At 38.6% G+C, this 15,393-nt stretch overlaps 1 protein-coding gene across 1 annotated transcript in view; it reads right to left on the bottom strand.

Moving 5' to 3' along the window:
• Positions 1-15,393, bottom strand: part of CTNNA1 (catenin alpha 1) — a 204,159-nt gene that overhangs the window by 139,850 nt on the left and 48,916 nt on the right. Inside the window, exons 4-6 of the mRNA XM_048859987.2 lie at positions 9,857-10,023; positions 8,965-9,084; positions 2,804-3,070 (exon numbers count right to left, since the gene is read on the bottom strand). Of these exons, the coding sequence (XP_048715944.1) occupies positions 2,804-3,070; positions 8,965-9,084; positions 9,857-10,023 (554 nt within the window). The remainder of the gene's footprint in view (positions 1-2,803; positions 3,071-8,964; positions 9,085-9,856; positions 10,024-15,393) is intronic.

Below are 15,393 nucleotides of genomic sequence, written 5' to 3'. Positions count from 1 at the left end.
TGAACTTTTTTGTAACTTTGAACTTAGGAGGTAAGGGATTGACTGTGTACACAATTTTGCAGAGGGACACTAGGGTTGAGGTCTGTTATTTCTCACCTCTATATAATTATTTATTTATTTACAAACTTTTTGCTGTTAACAAGCATGCTATCTCTGGAGACACACATCCACAGTTCGAGACCTACAAAACAAAGCATCTCTGATGGTATCTTCTAGACTGAGCAATGAGTCCCATTGGGCAGATAGAAAGATTAACCTAAATAATCTATACAGAAGTCCCTGGAACTCTATAACATTGGGTCCCTAATCCATTAACTATTGGAATTCATTTACAAAGCTTTTCTTAAACATTACATGAATATATTGCCTCATATGATAGGTTTTTCCCTCAAAATCCGATTTAAATTAAAAAAAATGTTTTGGTCTGTTTTTTTAAAGTCATTGATTTTTATCCACCCTACACTGGAGCCAAGATATAGTTAACCAGACTTGTATCTTTTGGTACTTATTTAAAGTTATATTATGGTTCTAACACCACAGTGAGGCAGAAGCACAGTCTATACAACAAGAACTCACTGCTACTTGGCTGGTTTCAGAGTAACAGCCGTGTTTGTCTGTATTTGCAAAAAGAAAAGGAGTACTTGTGGCACCTTAGAGACTAACCAGTTTATTTGAGCATAAGCTTTCATGAGCTACAGCTCACTTCATTGAATGCATCCGATGAAGTGAGCTGTAGCTCACGAAAGCTTATGCTCAGATAAATTGGTTAGTCTCTAAGGTGCCACAAGTACTCCTTTTCTTTTTACTACTTGGCTGTTAGCGGGAATTACATGCAGAGATGAAGGTCTGATTCAATGAACGCCTATTCTCTTTCTCCCCCTTCTTCTAGTGGGAAGTGAAGGCATGTAAAGGCATTATAGCTATTCACCCTGGCCTAATAAGCCACTGACTACACTGTAAGAGAAGACTCACTTGCTGAAGTCTGAGGGCCATAAAGCCCACCCATGCAACACTTGAGCCACTTCTATTTAAATTAGCAGAACAAAAAGTTCGGTACTTGGTCCTACTAGAAACACCACATTTAGCGATTTGAGCTAAACCAGCAAAGCCAAAGGCTGAACTACAGTGCAGTTCTACCATTACCATCTCCCCAAACCTACTCTTTAATATGGAATGCTTTTATATAATAAAGCTTAATCATAAAATCGCCAATCTCATGTTAGCACCCAGTAGTGCCAGTCAAGATTAAGGATTCCATTAGGTTAAATGTAGAATGGAAGACAAGCAGAGTCCAGAAGAGGATACAACCTAAAACACTTGTCTGGAAATTTCTCTGAAGCCTCTTTAACCATTGCTAACCCTGGTTCAAATGCACAAACATTAGCAACACTGGGAACCTTAGTGTAGATGGCGGACTCTGGCAAGCCATTTTCAGGCACTATGTCAATTAAACTTACTCAGAGCAACTATAAATCAATATGGTGCCAAAAGCAGCTGCTAGAGCCTGAAGTCTATATTAGGACTTCTGAATGTTGCAAACATCGATTCAGCTGACCCAATTACAGGTGGAGTTTTCTGTAAAAATTCCCTAGTTTAGGCAAAGCCTAGAGATTAAGTGTATGGGGGAAAAGAGATTTAATATACAAGCAAAGTGAGCAAGGTGGCTGCCACATGTCTATTGCATATTTTTATAGATTATTTTGTTTTCCTTTTTTTGGAAGGGTAAGAGAACAAGTGTTCATAGAGGAGAGTGGGTAAAGAAAAAGAGGTAGGGAAAAAAGGGGGAGTAACAGTTGCCACTGTGAGGCAGGCTAGCTGAATAGTGGGAAGTGTGAGAGACTTAACAAAAACATCTGTATTAAATGTTTCACAAAGGAGGTTTTTATGAAGTATATTACTAAAAACTTCTTTATTATTCAAAGGTCATTGTAGCTACAGAAACCAAGACCAAGGCTGCCATCAGTAATAATTTTGAAGCTAATCTAGTATCCCAAATAATCTCTCTAATAAGCATGCAATAAAGTATGTGATTGAGGTGACCTCCATCTAGTAATACAGACAAACAAGTGCCAGTAAAGATCCTTCATACTGAACATTCTGAATGAGTTTCCAGTAAAGTTCCATCCCAATGCACCCAGATACCACATCATGAGTCATATTCAACAGGCACTTGGACTTTTGGAACAGTAGTTTTCTACTAGTCTCAGAGCACTTATGGCATACACCCCTCCTCTCTGAATAATCTCCAAACTGAATAATTCTCAAAGGTCACAATACAACATTTTTCAGCAAAGAGCTAGTGGCATTGTTGTGAGAGCCCATGCTATTAAGAGCACATTACTTATTACTACACTACACGAATGTATTAGATAGTAGAGAATATTTACTGTCACGCTATAGTGTATTAAATAATTAAAGCTATACTAATCTCAAAATCATGACCAGAAGATAGTGATTAAGTCTCTTTATTTTGTTTATAAAAGGCTAGTTTGCTCTTAATTTGGCAATTCACAAGTCTCCAGTCAAAATCAGCATGGCTCTTGTGTGTATTTACAGTCATCATAAACTCTAATTTTATCATCAATGTAAAGGTTTGATGATCACAAAAATAGGGAGCCTTTAATACTAGCTGAAAGATCACTTTGTACTGAAGTACAGTAGTCTCTATATATTGATAACAGATTATCCTCCCTCAAAATACAATTTCATGGTTGTCAAAGTTACTCACATGAGCTTTTCTCGTCTTTAAAAGATTTACAAGCAGATTTAAGCTATACTTTTGTCAAAGAGGTTCAATACTTACATCAAAGTTGTTAAGTGCATAAGCCAGCTCTCCCCCTCCTCCTTGCTGTTGGGCAGCATCATCAGATGCTGTGGCTTGGGCTGCATTTGAGATGCCTGTGACCGCCTGCTGCAGTTGTTTGTAAATCAAGTCCCTGTTGGCTTTGTAAGCTGCTACATCTGGGTGCTGCAGACAGGCCTGAGAAGCAGTGTAAAGTATAGGAATGTTCTTCTGCAGAATTCCTCTAGCTGCAGCCATCTGATCACGATGACCCACATCTTTCAATTCCTGCAAGGAAAACCTAATCAATATTGAAAGACATTTCTGATACTCAGTATCTACATACTTTCCCCTGAAGAGGCATAGGAGCATGATCTTTGCTTAACATGAAGCTACACCTCAGCTAGGCAACATTACTTCCCACGCATGCAGTTAATAAAAATTTGGCTACCTTTAGAACAGTTGCATAAAGACTGATGTTATGCAACCATTCATAATTCTGCTTTCTAAAATTACAAGCTAAGATATTACTTGACATAAGAGCAGATAATTGTTTTCAATGCTCACTGACAGATATCGCAATTTCCTGCAATATCTTGAACAAACCTTACTGAATTAACTGTAAGTATCTCATGAGCTCATTGTATTAAAAATGCAAGTATGTATGTATGATGATGGGGATGTATTTAACTTCTAAGGGGAAGAGAGCACTAATGTCAACACCGGGAAACATAATGAGCTTCAAAAGACTTAAAAACAATGGGTCAGGCAGGTGAGTGAGTTTCCAGGAAAGTTGAGAACACTAATTACCCACCTCTGAAACCAGCCTTTATCTGGACAATTACCTATTCACAGTCTCTGCAGAGCAAAGATGCAAAATGGACTGGAGTGAGTCTCTAATTCATAGATGTGCTTGTTCTGAGCCAAGACAGTCATGAACTTGTATCCACAGAAAACCCCTTCGTGAGGTGTGAAGGACTGTTCACCTGCCAGAGCCCTTGCTGGAGTTGGGGTGAGCTCTAGTAAACTTCTTAGCACGTGTGTAATTTAAAACAAAAACAAAAAAAAACCCTATGTTTTTGCTATAATGCCTTTACCTTAAGAAGAAATGTGCTTGCTTAAAGCTGTGATAGTGTAACTGCTACAGTTAAGTTGTTTATATCCTCTTAGGAGAGAAGCAAAGCAGGCCTGCTTTAGGCAGTCCAACTTTGCTGGGGAATTCACAGTGGAGTTGTGCAGCCTTAAAATACTCCCATCAGAAAGGGGAGAGCTGCTTCTCCCCACCAAAACAGGTGACTGCTGGAGATCCAGAAGCCTAGATGTGGGTGCCTCTGTAGGACCATGAGGGAGAAATACAGGTGCAATTTCCCTGACCTGTGATACTGACAATAGACCTGGACATCATCCGTCATATTGTATTGATTCCTAATGTTTAAGAAAGCAGATAAGCTTTAAATAGCAGGATGCAGTGGTTACATAGGTTTTGGATTGTTATGTGGCAACAGGCTGGAGTGACAAGTTTCATTTTCTTAACCTCACTCTACATTCAAATAATTGCACAGTATTTCCTCTTAAATCTTCGAAGGGGTAACATTTATTCTTTTAGATTAGTGGTAAGAGCCAAGTTAGTTTTTATTGCCAAGTGTGAGATCAGACTAAATTCCAGATACTTTCCTTTCCCAAGATGTAGACACACTTATCTAATATCCTTCACACAATAGCAGTGTATAAGCACTGAAGTCAAATTATAAATCTGAATTTTCAGTGTCTCAATCATTTATTCAAAGGCCATAAAGCTCCCCCTTTTGGGTTTGTCATTTGTAATTTCAAGATGTTTTAAAGGACCCACACCTGGTTCTAGGAACATTTTTGCTGTATATGAACTTAAATATCTTTTAGAGCAGTAGTAATAAGTTTTTCTAATAGTAGCTTGCAGAATACAAAGTCTTCCACTCTAAGCCACATTGAGCCAAACACCTTATCACTGCAGTTAAATATTTCCTTTCTTCCTCCCTTCCCCAGTGCTGAAGTTCACTAAAGACTCAAATTGAGAAAAAATCAGAGTGAAAAGCCATGTTTTATTTGAATTAATCTAAATGTATGGCCAAATACATTCCAAGAAAATGAGTCTGTACACTAGATATAGGAGTGCATTCTACATTACATGTAATTGAGGTGAAAGGTTCCTGGCATATCAGTAATTGAAGCTTTCTTTTCCAAAGGAAAGAAGGAATAGTATTCAAAGAGAAAAAACTAATGGAACATGAAAAAGGCATGTTTTCCTTCCATGAAAGGGGGACAGGTAACTCAGACAATGACGACTCACACTTTCCTATTGGGCACATAGACTATGAGAGTCCCACTGCCATTGCATAAAGCACATCAAGGATAGGGTCACACCGTTTAAAAAACAAAACAAACCACACATACACCCCCACAATGGCACACAAATATTGGTCACGAATCTAAAGAGGTCATGCACATTTGTCAGGAACTATCGGTTAGGATCAGATTCAATTTTTAAATTCTCTAGCTGTACCAAAAAAAAATCTATCAGATCCTCCTTTGGTGTTTTCCTTTTATACATGCACATAAGAAAGAATGGGAAGATTAATCAACTGTGATTTGCACAAGGAGGAATGTATTTGACTACTCAAGAAATGCCCTGTCTTTTCTTCTGTCTCATTTAAGAAGTTGTTTTTGGGCATTTAAAATCTTCCCTAGGTGTTCTAATATTAAGTCTCTCCTCTCCCACATCCAGTCAGAGTGAATCCTGTCCGTCTCTCTCTAATCTTCACAGATATTTAGGCCTTGCCTACATTTAAAGGGGGTTGCTGATGTAGCTATACCTGCAATACCTCTTTAATGGACACAATTTCTTTGGCTTGTATAGCTTAAGCCAGTGTCCTGAATGAATGAGCTATAAGGCTTTTTGCTGGTATAACTGCATCTACACCAGGGCTTTTGTTGGCACAGTTATATTTCCTTAAAAAACAGGACCTTCCCCATTTAAGAGAAGTGCTGTACAAACACAGACTACCACATCCCTGAAAGCTAAGGCATAACAGGGAAGCTAATAAAGAGATTACTGGCAATGAAGATAGATGTCTGCAGAGTAAGAGTGAAAATTATTACTATTAGAAAGTATTAGACATAGACAGAGCATATCAGTAATAAGTCAGGTAGCTGCCATCAGTAATCCAATAAGAAAGTTTCTGTAGAACATTTTTCAGGCATTGGGCTGGAATGCATGCAGTGAGGGTGGGAAGTCTGCAACTGGAGTGGCTTTCCTCCTCTTCTCTTTTAATGTTCAAAGAGGCAGCTGCATTCATTTTTTATTTTTCCCCATATATGGCAAAGACACTCAGGGCACTGGATAGATGCTTTTTTAATGTCTACATACATTTAAATGAAACAGTGAGAGGCAGGAATCTGTTCAATTTGCTGGAAAAATAAGCAATTATGCCCAATGTACTTTGTTAGCCTCATACAGCATTCATTCATACATCTATTCCCCAAAACAGCTACTAAATTTTTTCTGAAAAGTTTAAGTATTTTTATTAGTTTTACTAACACCTACAATTACAACTTCCCTTTCAATATTTATACCGTATCTTTGACTTAAGTAAATGCAGAGCACAAAGCAGTGCCTACCCTGGACTCTACAGGCACAGGCCTTAATCTGATTTGTAACTCTTGACAAAGTCTCTCCCCAGACTAGAACAAAAAAAGATTCCCCATTCTTCCAAATATGTGCATTTATGATCCCCCAAGACTAGGTAAATGGGCAGACTAGGGATGTAAAAGGTTAATCCTGGGATGGGCCGCCACCCCCAGGTGATATTTTTAATCGTTTAAGCGGTTAACTTTTTAAACAGTATTTACATCCCTAAGACACATCTTGCAGCATGCCCTGAAGCCCAACCAGTTTAGATTATTTTGGACTGGGTACATAGGAAGTGTGGTGGGCTCTAGCTCAAGCACCTTCAGTGACTGTGGTGGGGGCAGCAGTATGGCAAAGGAAGAAAAACATCTCAGGTAAATCAGTCCCAAGCCATCATTTATTGAGCTGGATGCAGCACCTAGCCCAAGAGGGTGCATTTATATGTCAGAAGCAAACTTTAAAATTCCACCACCCATAGAAAGTCAGTACAGACTAGCTTCAGTTTCCATGCTGATTTAAAAGGGGTTGTTCCATGTGGACAGTGTTGCAGGAATCTGGCCTTGAGGTGATAGTAGCAAGGTCTGCATCTGAAAGAATCTCCAAACTAGAGTGAAGAGGTAATAAAATTTTTACACTGCTGCCAAGTGGTTGCTTAACAGCACTTTCTGGATTGCTACCTTTAATACTTGATGGGCACAAAACAAAACAATGAGGGGGGCAGATAATGCTAGATGTATGCTCTAGCAACCAGCTTCACTTCAGTTTTATTTAGACTGAGCTTCCACCAGCTAGCTCTCATCCATGCCTCGTTCCATCTAGACACTATGCCAGTGACTACAATTTACAGCTAATTTGGATTTAACTATGCCTGCATGAGTTTTCCCAAACACTCTTTTTGGAGTATGACCATTATAAATAGGAGATCCAATACTTGTCAGCATCTTTCATACGAGGAACTTAATGCACTTTATGAAAGGCAAAACATACTAAATCAATGAAGTCAGCTACCAATTAGGCACTACTCATAGTGGAAGAAATTAAAACAGTGATCGGCCTCCTATCACAGTTTCTTTTCCGAGCTCTGCCACTGTCTTGTTAAGTTCAGAGTCCCAAAGCTCTAGTCACATCATGCTCAGAAGGACAATAAGTACTTGATAGAGAAACATTAAGTTTAATAGCCATACCTTACAGCAAAGGGGAAGGTGAAGTAAACATCCCAAGCAGAAATATAAGAGGGATAGATAATACTGAAGCCAAGTAAGACCTATAACTAAGCGGAGGAGGCATTATGAGCACAAACATTGCTCATGTGGCAGAAGACAAACCTTTCACATAGCAGATTGACTAGCAACACAAACACCCACCTATCTCAATTGCAGGTTTATTATAATACATATACACACTGTTTTCAGGCAAATGTCTTGCACTTCACTAATTACATTTTTAAAATATGCATTATCCAATTGTCTCTTACTCTAGCTTCCTTTATATGAACAGAGAGTCAGTGATATGCTAGAAGTTTTACGTCATACAAATAGCATGAACACTAATGTAATAGTTAATTTAGAAAGACCACACCATTTCAAACTGATAAGACTATTCACCCATCTTTACTTTTCAATGTAACTGACATTTATTAATCTATAGGAATAACTCATGACAGGAAAACCATTAAGCAAAACAAATTGACACACATTTAAGATTAAGCCAGCGTTCACCAAATTATTCAGATGTACAGATATTGACTACCAAAAAAAAAAGTCCTTTAAAGGAGGCTGATTAGAAAATAGTGGAGAGATTGCTGAAGCGTTTATTTGCTCAAGGTAATAAGACAATCCAAAAACAAACACCCTAATTAAATGCAAATACCTATATTAATGCAACATTGTGGTTTAGACTATACCCTCTCAGAAGTATTACTACTTATCAGAAACCATAATTCTGCTCCCTTACTTATACATATAGTTTTGTACACAAGTACCAAAATGTTACGGCACAGATTGTGCAATGTTGCCAAGTTACAGTTGCTGTGGGAACCATAAATTTAAAATCAAGTCCCTGATATTTTGTGTGTGTGTGTGTGTGTGTGTGTGTGTGTGAGAGAGAGAGTGTTGCATTAGTGGCTGTTCCATTAAAAATAAAATGTATTTGTCTATAAATTTGTTATGGCTGTTCCATTAAAAATAAATGTATTTGTCTATAAATTTGTTATAATAAGTACTATAGTACATCTCAACAGAGTTCTTACTAGGATGCAGATTCAATTTTTGAACACTGTGGGTGTAGTGCATAGCAACCAACAAAAGATGTAATGTTTATTAGCAGTGCCTTGGGCTCAGAAGTCATGCAGAGGGGCCCAGTCATGTTTTCGAAATGTGGTTTTGCTTTGTTTTTTGTTGGGTTGTTTTGTTGTTGCAGTTTTTTGTTGGCTTCTTTTTGGGGGGGGGGATGGGGGGGGCGGCAGGGGAGAGAACACCTAAGACACTGAAGACCAAATAAAAAAGTACTGTTACTGTACCTGCTGTCTTTTGGCTGCCATTATATTAAGCTTATCCACTTCTGGTTTGAGTGCTTTGTATTGTATTCCTAAATCCTGTTCAGTACCTGCATTTCTTAATTTCAGGATACCTTCTTCCACCTACAAGAGAGCGTAGATATATTTAACTATTCAGTGTACAATTTGCAGAAAAATCCAAGACATTTTATAGCTCAATTAACAAGCAGGGGTTTTTTTTTGTTTTTGTTTTTTAAACTTTATGTACTTGAAAGGCTAGCAGACTAAGTTTGGGCTGCTTTTTCTGATGGGTTTTTCCTCCAAGAAACATGCTTTCGCATATTTTTCTGTGTTTAAAAAGGCAATTCCAGAGCACAGTATGATAAAGCAATATTAACGCAAGTATGTACATATGGTATTATGGGTGGGCACACCTGTTAAAACAAGTATCTGTTTCAAATCTCAACAAACCTATCAGTGTCCCACTTTTTTCCAGGAAGTTAGGACTAGTTTTTAGTTACTCCTGTCGTCAAGAGGTTTGTGCAATTTTCCCCCAAACAGTATCCAGCAGAGTCATTTAGCAAAATAAAACTACAGATAGTTACTACAATCAGAAGTGTCAGAATATTCCAATAAGGATGGGAGCTGGGGAATCATAATACACATAATTAACAGCTCATTGTATCCTAAATACGAGTTCAATACCTTCTGCGTAATGTTTAGAACAACTGAAACAGTCAAATACAGAATGGCAACACAGACCCAGTTTGCATTGGGAGCAACAGACTCAGGAGCAGAAGAACAGCCTAGTTGTAGGGACAATACACAAAAAAAAGACAGCTTGTCAGAATAAGCCTAACATATGCTGGACAACGGAAAATGAAATACTGAGTTACAGAGGAAAAACCACACTTACAACTTTAAGCTGAACAAGTAGCTTGTAGACATCCGCCATGTCAGCCAAGATAAGCAGCCGGGTAACAGCAGACAGGAGAGCACGGGCTGCTCGTACCATGTTCCCTCGTTTCACTGAAGAGCAGGGATCATCTGCAAACTCTCCTGAGGCACTCTTCATTGAGTCACCTGCACAAATATTAGCAAGACTATCTTTTCTTAGGTTTAGAATGTTACATACTTCATTTCAGAATTACACTTCGAAAGATCAGGGATTTATTTGAATAGGTTCAATCTTAGAAAGTATCAGAAAGTGTTCACTCCTCAGTTACTGTACCCAGTGATTACTATAAATCTGAAGGTACTTGCACTTCATTCTTCCCAGTGTGGACAGTAAGCATTAAAAATGTCACAAACACTAGATTCATATTTTGCACACAAAGTTCAGTTTTAGCCTTTGTTTCAAACTAGAGGAACTAGAACCTTGGGGGGGGGGGGGGGGGGGGGAGACCTACCAAAGTTTCAGCAAGCAGGCTAAAAGCATCAGTAAAGAAGGTATTGCAAGGGTTCAACTTACAAAGTTTAGAAACATCACACAACATGAAGTCTCTAATCATGTTTAAATATGCTTAGAATAACTTGAAGGGTTACAGTGAACTTAAATACACTTGCGGAAATTTCACTCCCTTACAAATTGCTGCAAGTTACAGCCAAGATTACTAAGCATTTGAATAAACAAATACTTTGTGTATAGTCAGAGTCCCATGTTTGCATGGGTCTTTCACACAGCAAAAAGGGAGAAAACATTTAAAATCCACACAAGGAAGTGTTGTTTTAAAAGTAGAATATAGTATCTAAACTAGTTGGCTCAATTTCAAGTTGACTATCTCTGAAGAAAAACCGGAGGGTGGGGGGGGACCCGACACGCGTGGGAGGAAGAGAGGAGAGGGGAAGACAGGACTATAATTTCCTGGCTTCCAGTTAATGCTAGGGCTACATCTACACTACTGCACTTACATCGGTAAAGCCACACCGACATGGTTGCGCCACTGTACCGCTTATGGTGGAGATGCTCAAAGTTGACGGGAAAGATGCGGTAGCTATGGCGGCAGGAGAAGCTGACATAATGCTGTCTGCACCAGCGCTTAAGTCCATAGAACTTACATTGCTCAGGGGTGTGGATTATTCATACCCCTGAGCAACATCAATTGCACCGAAGTAACCTGTAGTGTATACAAGGGTCTAGGTTTTGAAAAAAGCCAATTATCTTAATTACCTGGAAACACAGAACTGAAGTTCCTCAAACAAAAACTTTAATTTGGCTCTTATATTCCTACCAAAAGGTAACCCCTGGGGAATTTCTGCAACAATCCCACTGTTAAATTCAGCTACACCAAGCTTAAAATAGCTCATATGCAGTCTCTAGCAACTTCCAGGGTTTTTAACCACAATCTCTCAAACCTGTACATATATCATTCTAGAAAGAGGCTATATGATGCAGACTCAGTGCCCAAGCTTTCTACTTCTAAATACCTAGAATCCGAACATGACAGCTAGGTGCTTGGATCTCTCAGTCAAGACCCAGTGTGGCTATTTATAGTCCTTATAAAAACACCACCACAGTTCAGACAGTTGAAGTTTCCCACTGACGAAAAAGGAGGTATCCTGGCTATTTTCAATGCTAGCCACAAAACACTGTCCCAAACAGAGCTGAAAAGATTGTTATAAGTTAAACTGTGAATGGTTTTGAAAATGTACCACACAGCTTATTGTTAAAAAGTATCTCAATTAGTTTTCACAAGCTAGAAGTAGAATGTGTGTTTACTTTGTATGTTGGGTATCACATCTTATTTCTACGTATTACATAATACTGATGTAAAGCTGCTTAAAAACTACCTCTTCAGGGAAGTTAAAACCCCAAAATGTTTTGATATTTAGACCAAATATGCTGCAAATTGGTTCACAGTATAAAGGTTTAAAAAAAAAAAAAAGAGTGACACAAGCAAGTTGTCTATTGAAGAAATTGAATTATACTGTGATATTCCTACTGTACTTTTTGAACTGTAGTCTATGGATTTCACTTGTTAAGTAAAACAAATCTATTCTTATTACAATGCAGAGGCAAGAGCCACTTCGGTGATTAGACACCCTCATTCAGTTTGACTCCACCGCCATTCAGAAGCGTGGAAAAGTCAGTTCGTCCACATTAAGAGGAGCAAGTAGAGTCATTTAGACTTCTTTCCCTGTGCTGCACACTACCCCTGCAGTGAAGTAGTTCAGATCACAACAATACTTCTGGAATTATGAGGGATAAAAGTGGTTCTTGGAGCTCTTCATATTTCAAGATCTCAACTGTCCTCCTTTCCTCAAGCCCCTACAATTGCTTCAATTCAGAGTATGCCAGAGATTCTCAGACAGTGGACTGTGGATCACTGGGGATCAGTAGAAAATTTGCTAGTCTATTTCCAGGTGATAAATCACAAGACACCTAAAGGTGCTGTGAATTTTCCTAATATCACTCATCCACATATTCAATTGTTACAACTGCCACAGAAAGAACATGCAATTGTGAATGTTCAGAGAGGTGTTTCTAAAGCAGCCTCTACTTTTCATTACATTTGAGTTAAGAGAACAGTTACTTGGGAATCAGAGTATCAAATGTTGCTTCATTTAACACTAGTCATTTATAGAAAAGGTATTCAGTACACATGAATGCTTTGCGTCTTTCTATATAAAACTTCCTTTTACATCTAGACACAATCAGTTAACTTTAACAAAGAACTCAGAATCCTCTAGCTAACATTTAGTTAAGACTGAGGATTTCTATTTTCTATATCCACTCACCACAAAGTTTATGGGAGCTTTTATGAGGTTGACCAAGTGTGCCTTCCCCAGTGCACCAGTACTTCATATTACCATATGTTGGTGCAGTCAGTTGATTTAAAACCACCATGGACATTCTAGTCTGTAGACTTAAAAATCAGTGACAGAGCTAGTCCCAGGGGTTGAATCCCAGAATGTACAATAAATCGTTAAACACTAAGCCAATTGCTAAACTTGAATGTATGAGGTGATAGGTACCCCAAAATTGGCATAGGCAGCTTTATAAACCATGTATGAATTTTGGGGAGTGGTAGGGGACACAAGACCTTTAGAGATTGACAGTCATACCTAAAATATAAGTCTGGCTTATTTTTGCAAATTTGAAGGAAAAAAAATTAAGTGTTACAAGTTTAGGGAGGGTGGAAAAGGTGCTCAGTGCTCTTGCAACTGATTTGAAGTTCTTCTGTCAGATAAAGTCTTGTGAACTCCTGGTTCCACAGAAGTCTGTGACAAAATCTCATACTTCAGTGGAGCCAGGATTTCAGTCTATGAGTCTATGATACAGAACTTGGAATAGTAAACTGAGTTTCTTCAGTGAAGATGTAGCAATAGTAATCTAACCCAAATAAAATTTTCCTCAGACAGGAGCTTAATCAGCTACTCCTTGACATGGTTACTAAAGAAAAAAAGAAAAAAAAAAATCAGTAACTGATGAAGAGTTTAACTTGTAGGAATGTGTAAAAAAAATCTTGAGATTAAAAAGCTTAGAATTAGTTTAATTCTGAACTCAACCAAGTTCAGTAGTGTTATATCCTGGGAAGAGTCTCCAAATGGTAAGCAGTTCTTTGGGATTGAGTTTTTAAAGTTAAAGTTAGATATTTCATTAAATGATGTAAGATTGGACATCTCTCTTGAGTAAATGGGCTATTAGACCTTACATCAAGGCACTCAACTGCCACCCCTGCTCACTCCCACCCAGAATGGTCCCTAGAATAGGATGCTGTCTGATCACTATGGAGAATGAGGTCCCACTGTGTTCTTCACAAATATATTTAAGATGAGCAATAAGCTGCGTTCAGTGTTTTGCCACATGAGGCATCTTTGAGTTTTTGTAAAACAAAACCAGTTCCAAATATCAAGCTACAGCTGCCCAGTTACGGCATTTCCAACTGGAGATGTTAAGGATAGAAAAATCTTAAATTGACACACATGAATTGCAAAACTGTATTGGATCACTGGTCCACCTAGTTTGGTATCCTGCGGATCCAAAAGCAGCCAGTACAAACTTACATCAAAAAGGTGCAAAAACCCCTGCAGTAGGCAGCTATGAAGTTTAAGCAAGTTAATTCTCTGTTCTCCTTCCCTTTCAAACACAATGGCTTCATCTAGTGTTTTTGTAAAGCAACAAGAGGTAAAAACTGATTTTGGGGGGTGGGAGGGGATATTTCTCAGGGGACTGCCACACACACACACAAAACGTTAGTTATGCCATTTTGACATAAGGGTTGCAGATTTAGCATTATTAGTTATTTTGTGCCCTTAGGTATTTCTCACCCAATTTGAGTCCCGCAGGGGACTTTCAGGCTGGGAAGAAAAAGGTCTCACTATGTATGCATGAAAGCACTAAATCTGACAGGCATATTTCAGTCTCAACATTAAGATATGCAGTTACATTCAAGCTTTCATAGTATGGCCCACTAGCAAGACTTATTTTAGCCTCTATAGAAAAATTGAAGAGCTTAAGTAACACTCTCTTAAATGGAGGAGAAAAAAAGTAGAGAGCAAGAACTTGCGTATGAGATCTACCAAATGTTAAGTGAAGTGTTTTTACACATTTTTTTGGATGGATAGTAGGAGAGGAAGAAGTTTAAGAGTGTGTACCTCTGATGCAAGTAAATGACAAAATCATTTTCCTGTGTCAATAGTCTGCTTTTGCCATTTCTGCCTCTGACAGCTAAAAACCGCAAACTATGCCCCAATTATCCCCCACCTTGATTACTGCACACCTCAAGGTGCCATCTCTCACACTCCATATTCCTCCCTCAGACTGTTCACATTCCCCCACCCCCAATCTGTTCCACTGGCTACCTATTCTCCACCACTTGAAGGCCAGGATAGAAGTCTGATATCAGAGTCCCCATCTGTATACCTCCGCCCCAGCGTACATATCCAACCCCACATCTTGCCAATGATACCACCCTCAATGCTCAGTTCAATGGAGTGAGAAGAGGCTTTCCATACTGTCCCCTATATCTGAAAGGCTTTCTATTGCAGCTTGCCAAGCTACCACCTTTTGTTCAAAACTCCCCTGATTACTCACTTTCCCCATGCCTACAAAATGCAAGTTGATAATTATGGAATTTTGTCCATTCCTCATTGAGCCTTCCTTGACAGGTAGAGACAACAAGGACTTCATAGTTGGTTTTAAAAAAATTTCAGTTGTCCTGGCTTGATCGGACAGATGTTTATGGGCTCTTTAGAAACAGTCACACTTTGAAATAAGCCTGAAAAATCTGAACTCTCAAACCTGGTTGGCTACAAGTAACAGTATTAATCACACTGTTCTATTTCCTACAAAAAGTGACCAGAGGCCCTTACAAATTTGTGATTCTCATGACATAACTAGAATCAGTTTGCTTAAACCATAAGAGCTCTAGCTGAGCTTTCTGAAACAGTTTAAACAAGTTAGGCACCTAACTCCCATTAAGTTTCCATGGGATTTGGACACTGTCCCTT

This window comes from Caretta caretta, chromosome 8 (assembly GCF_965140235.1).
Source record: "Caretta caretta isolate rCarCar2 chromosome 8, rCarCar1.hap1, whole genome shotgun sequence".
Taxonomy (NCBI): Eukaryota; Metazoa; Chordata; order Testudines; family Cheloniidae; genus Caretta; species Caretta caretta.
Note: the sequence above shows the minus strand (reverse complement) of the source record. Positions and strands in the feature narration are given on the sequence as shown.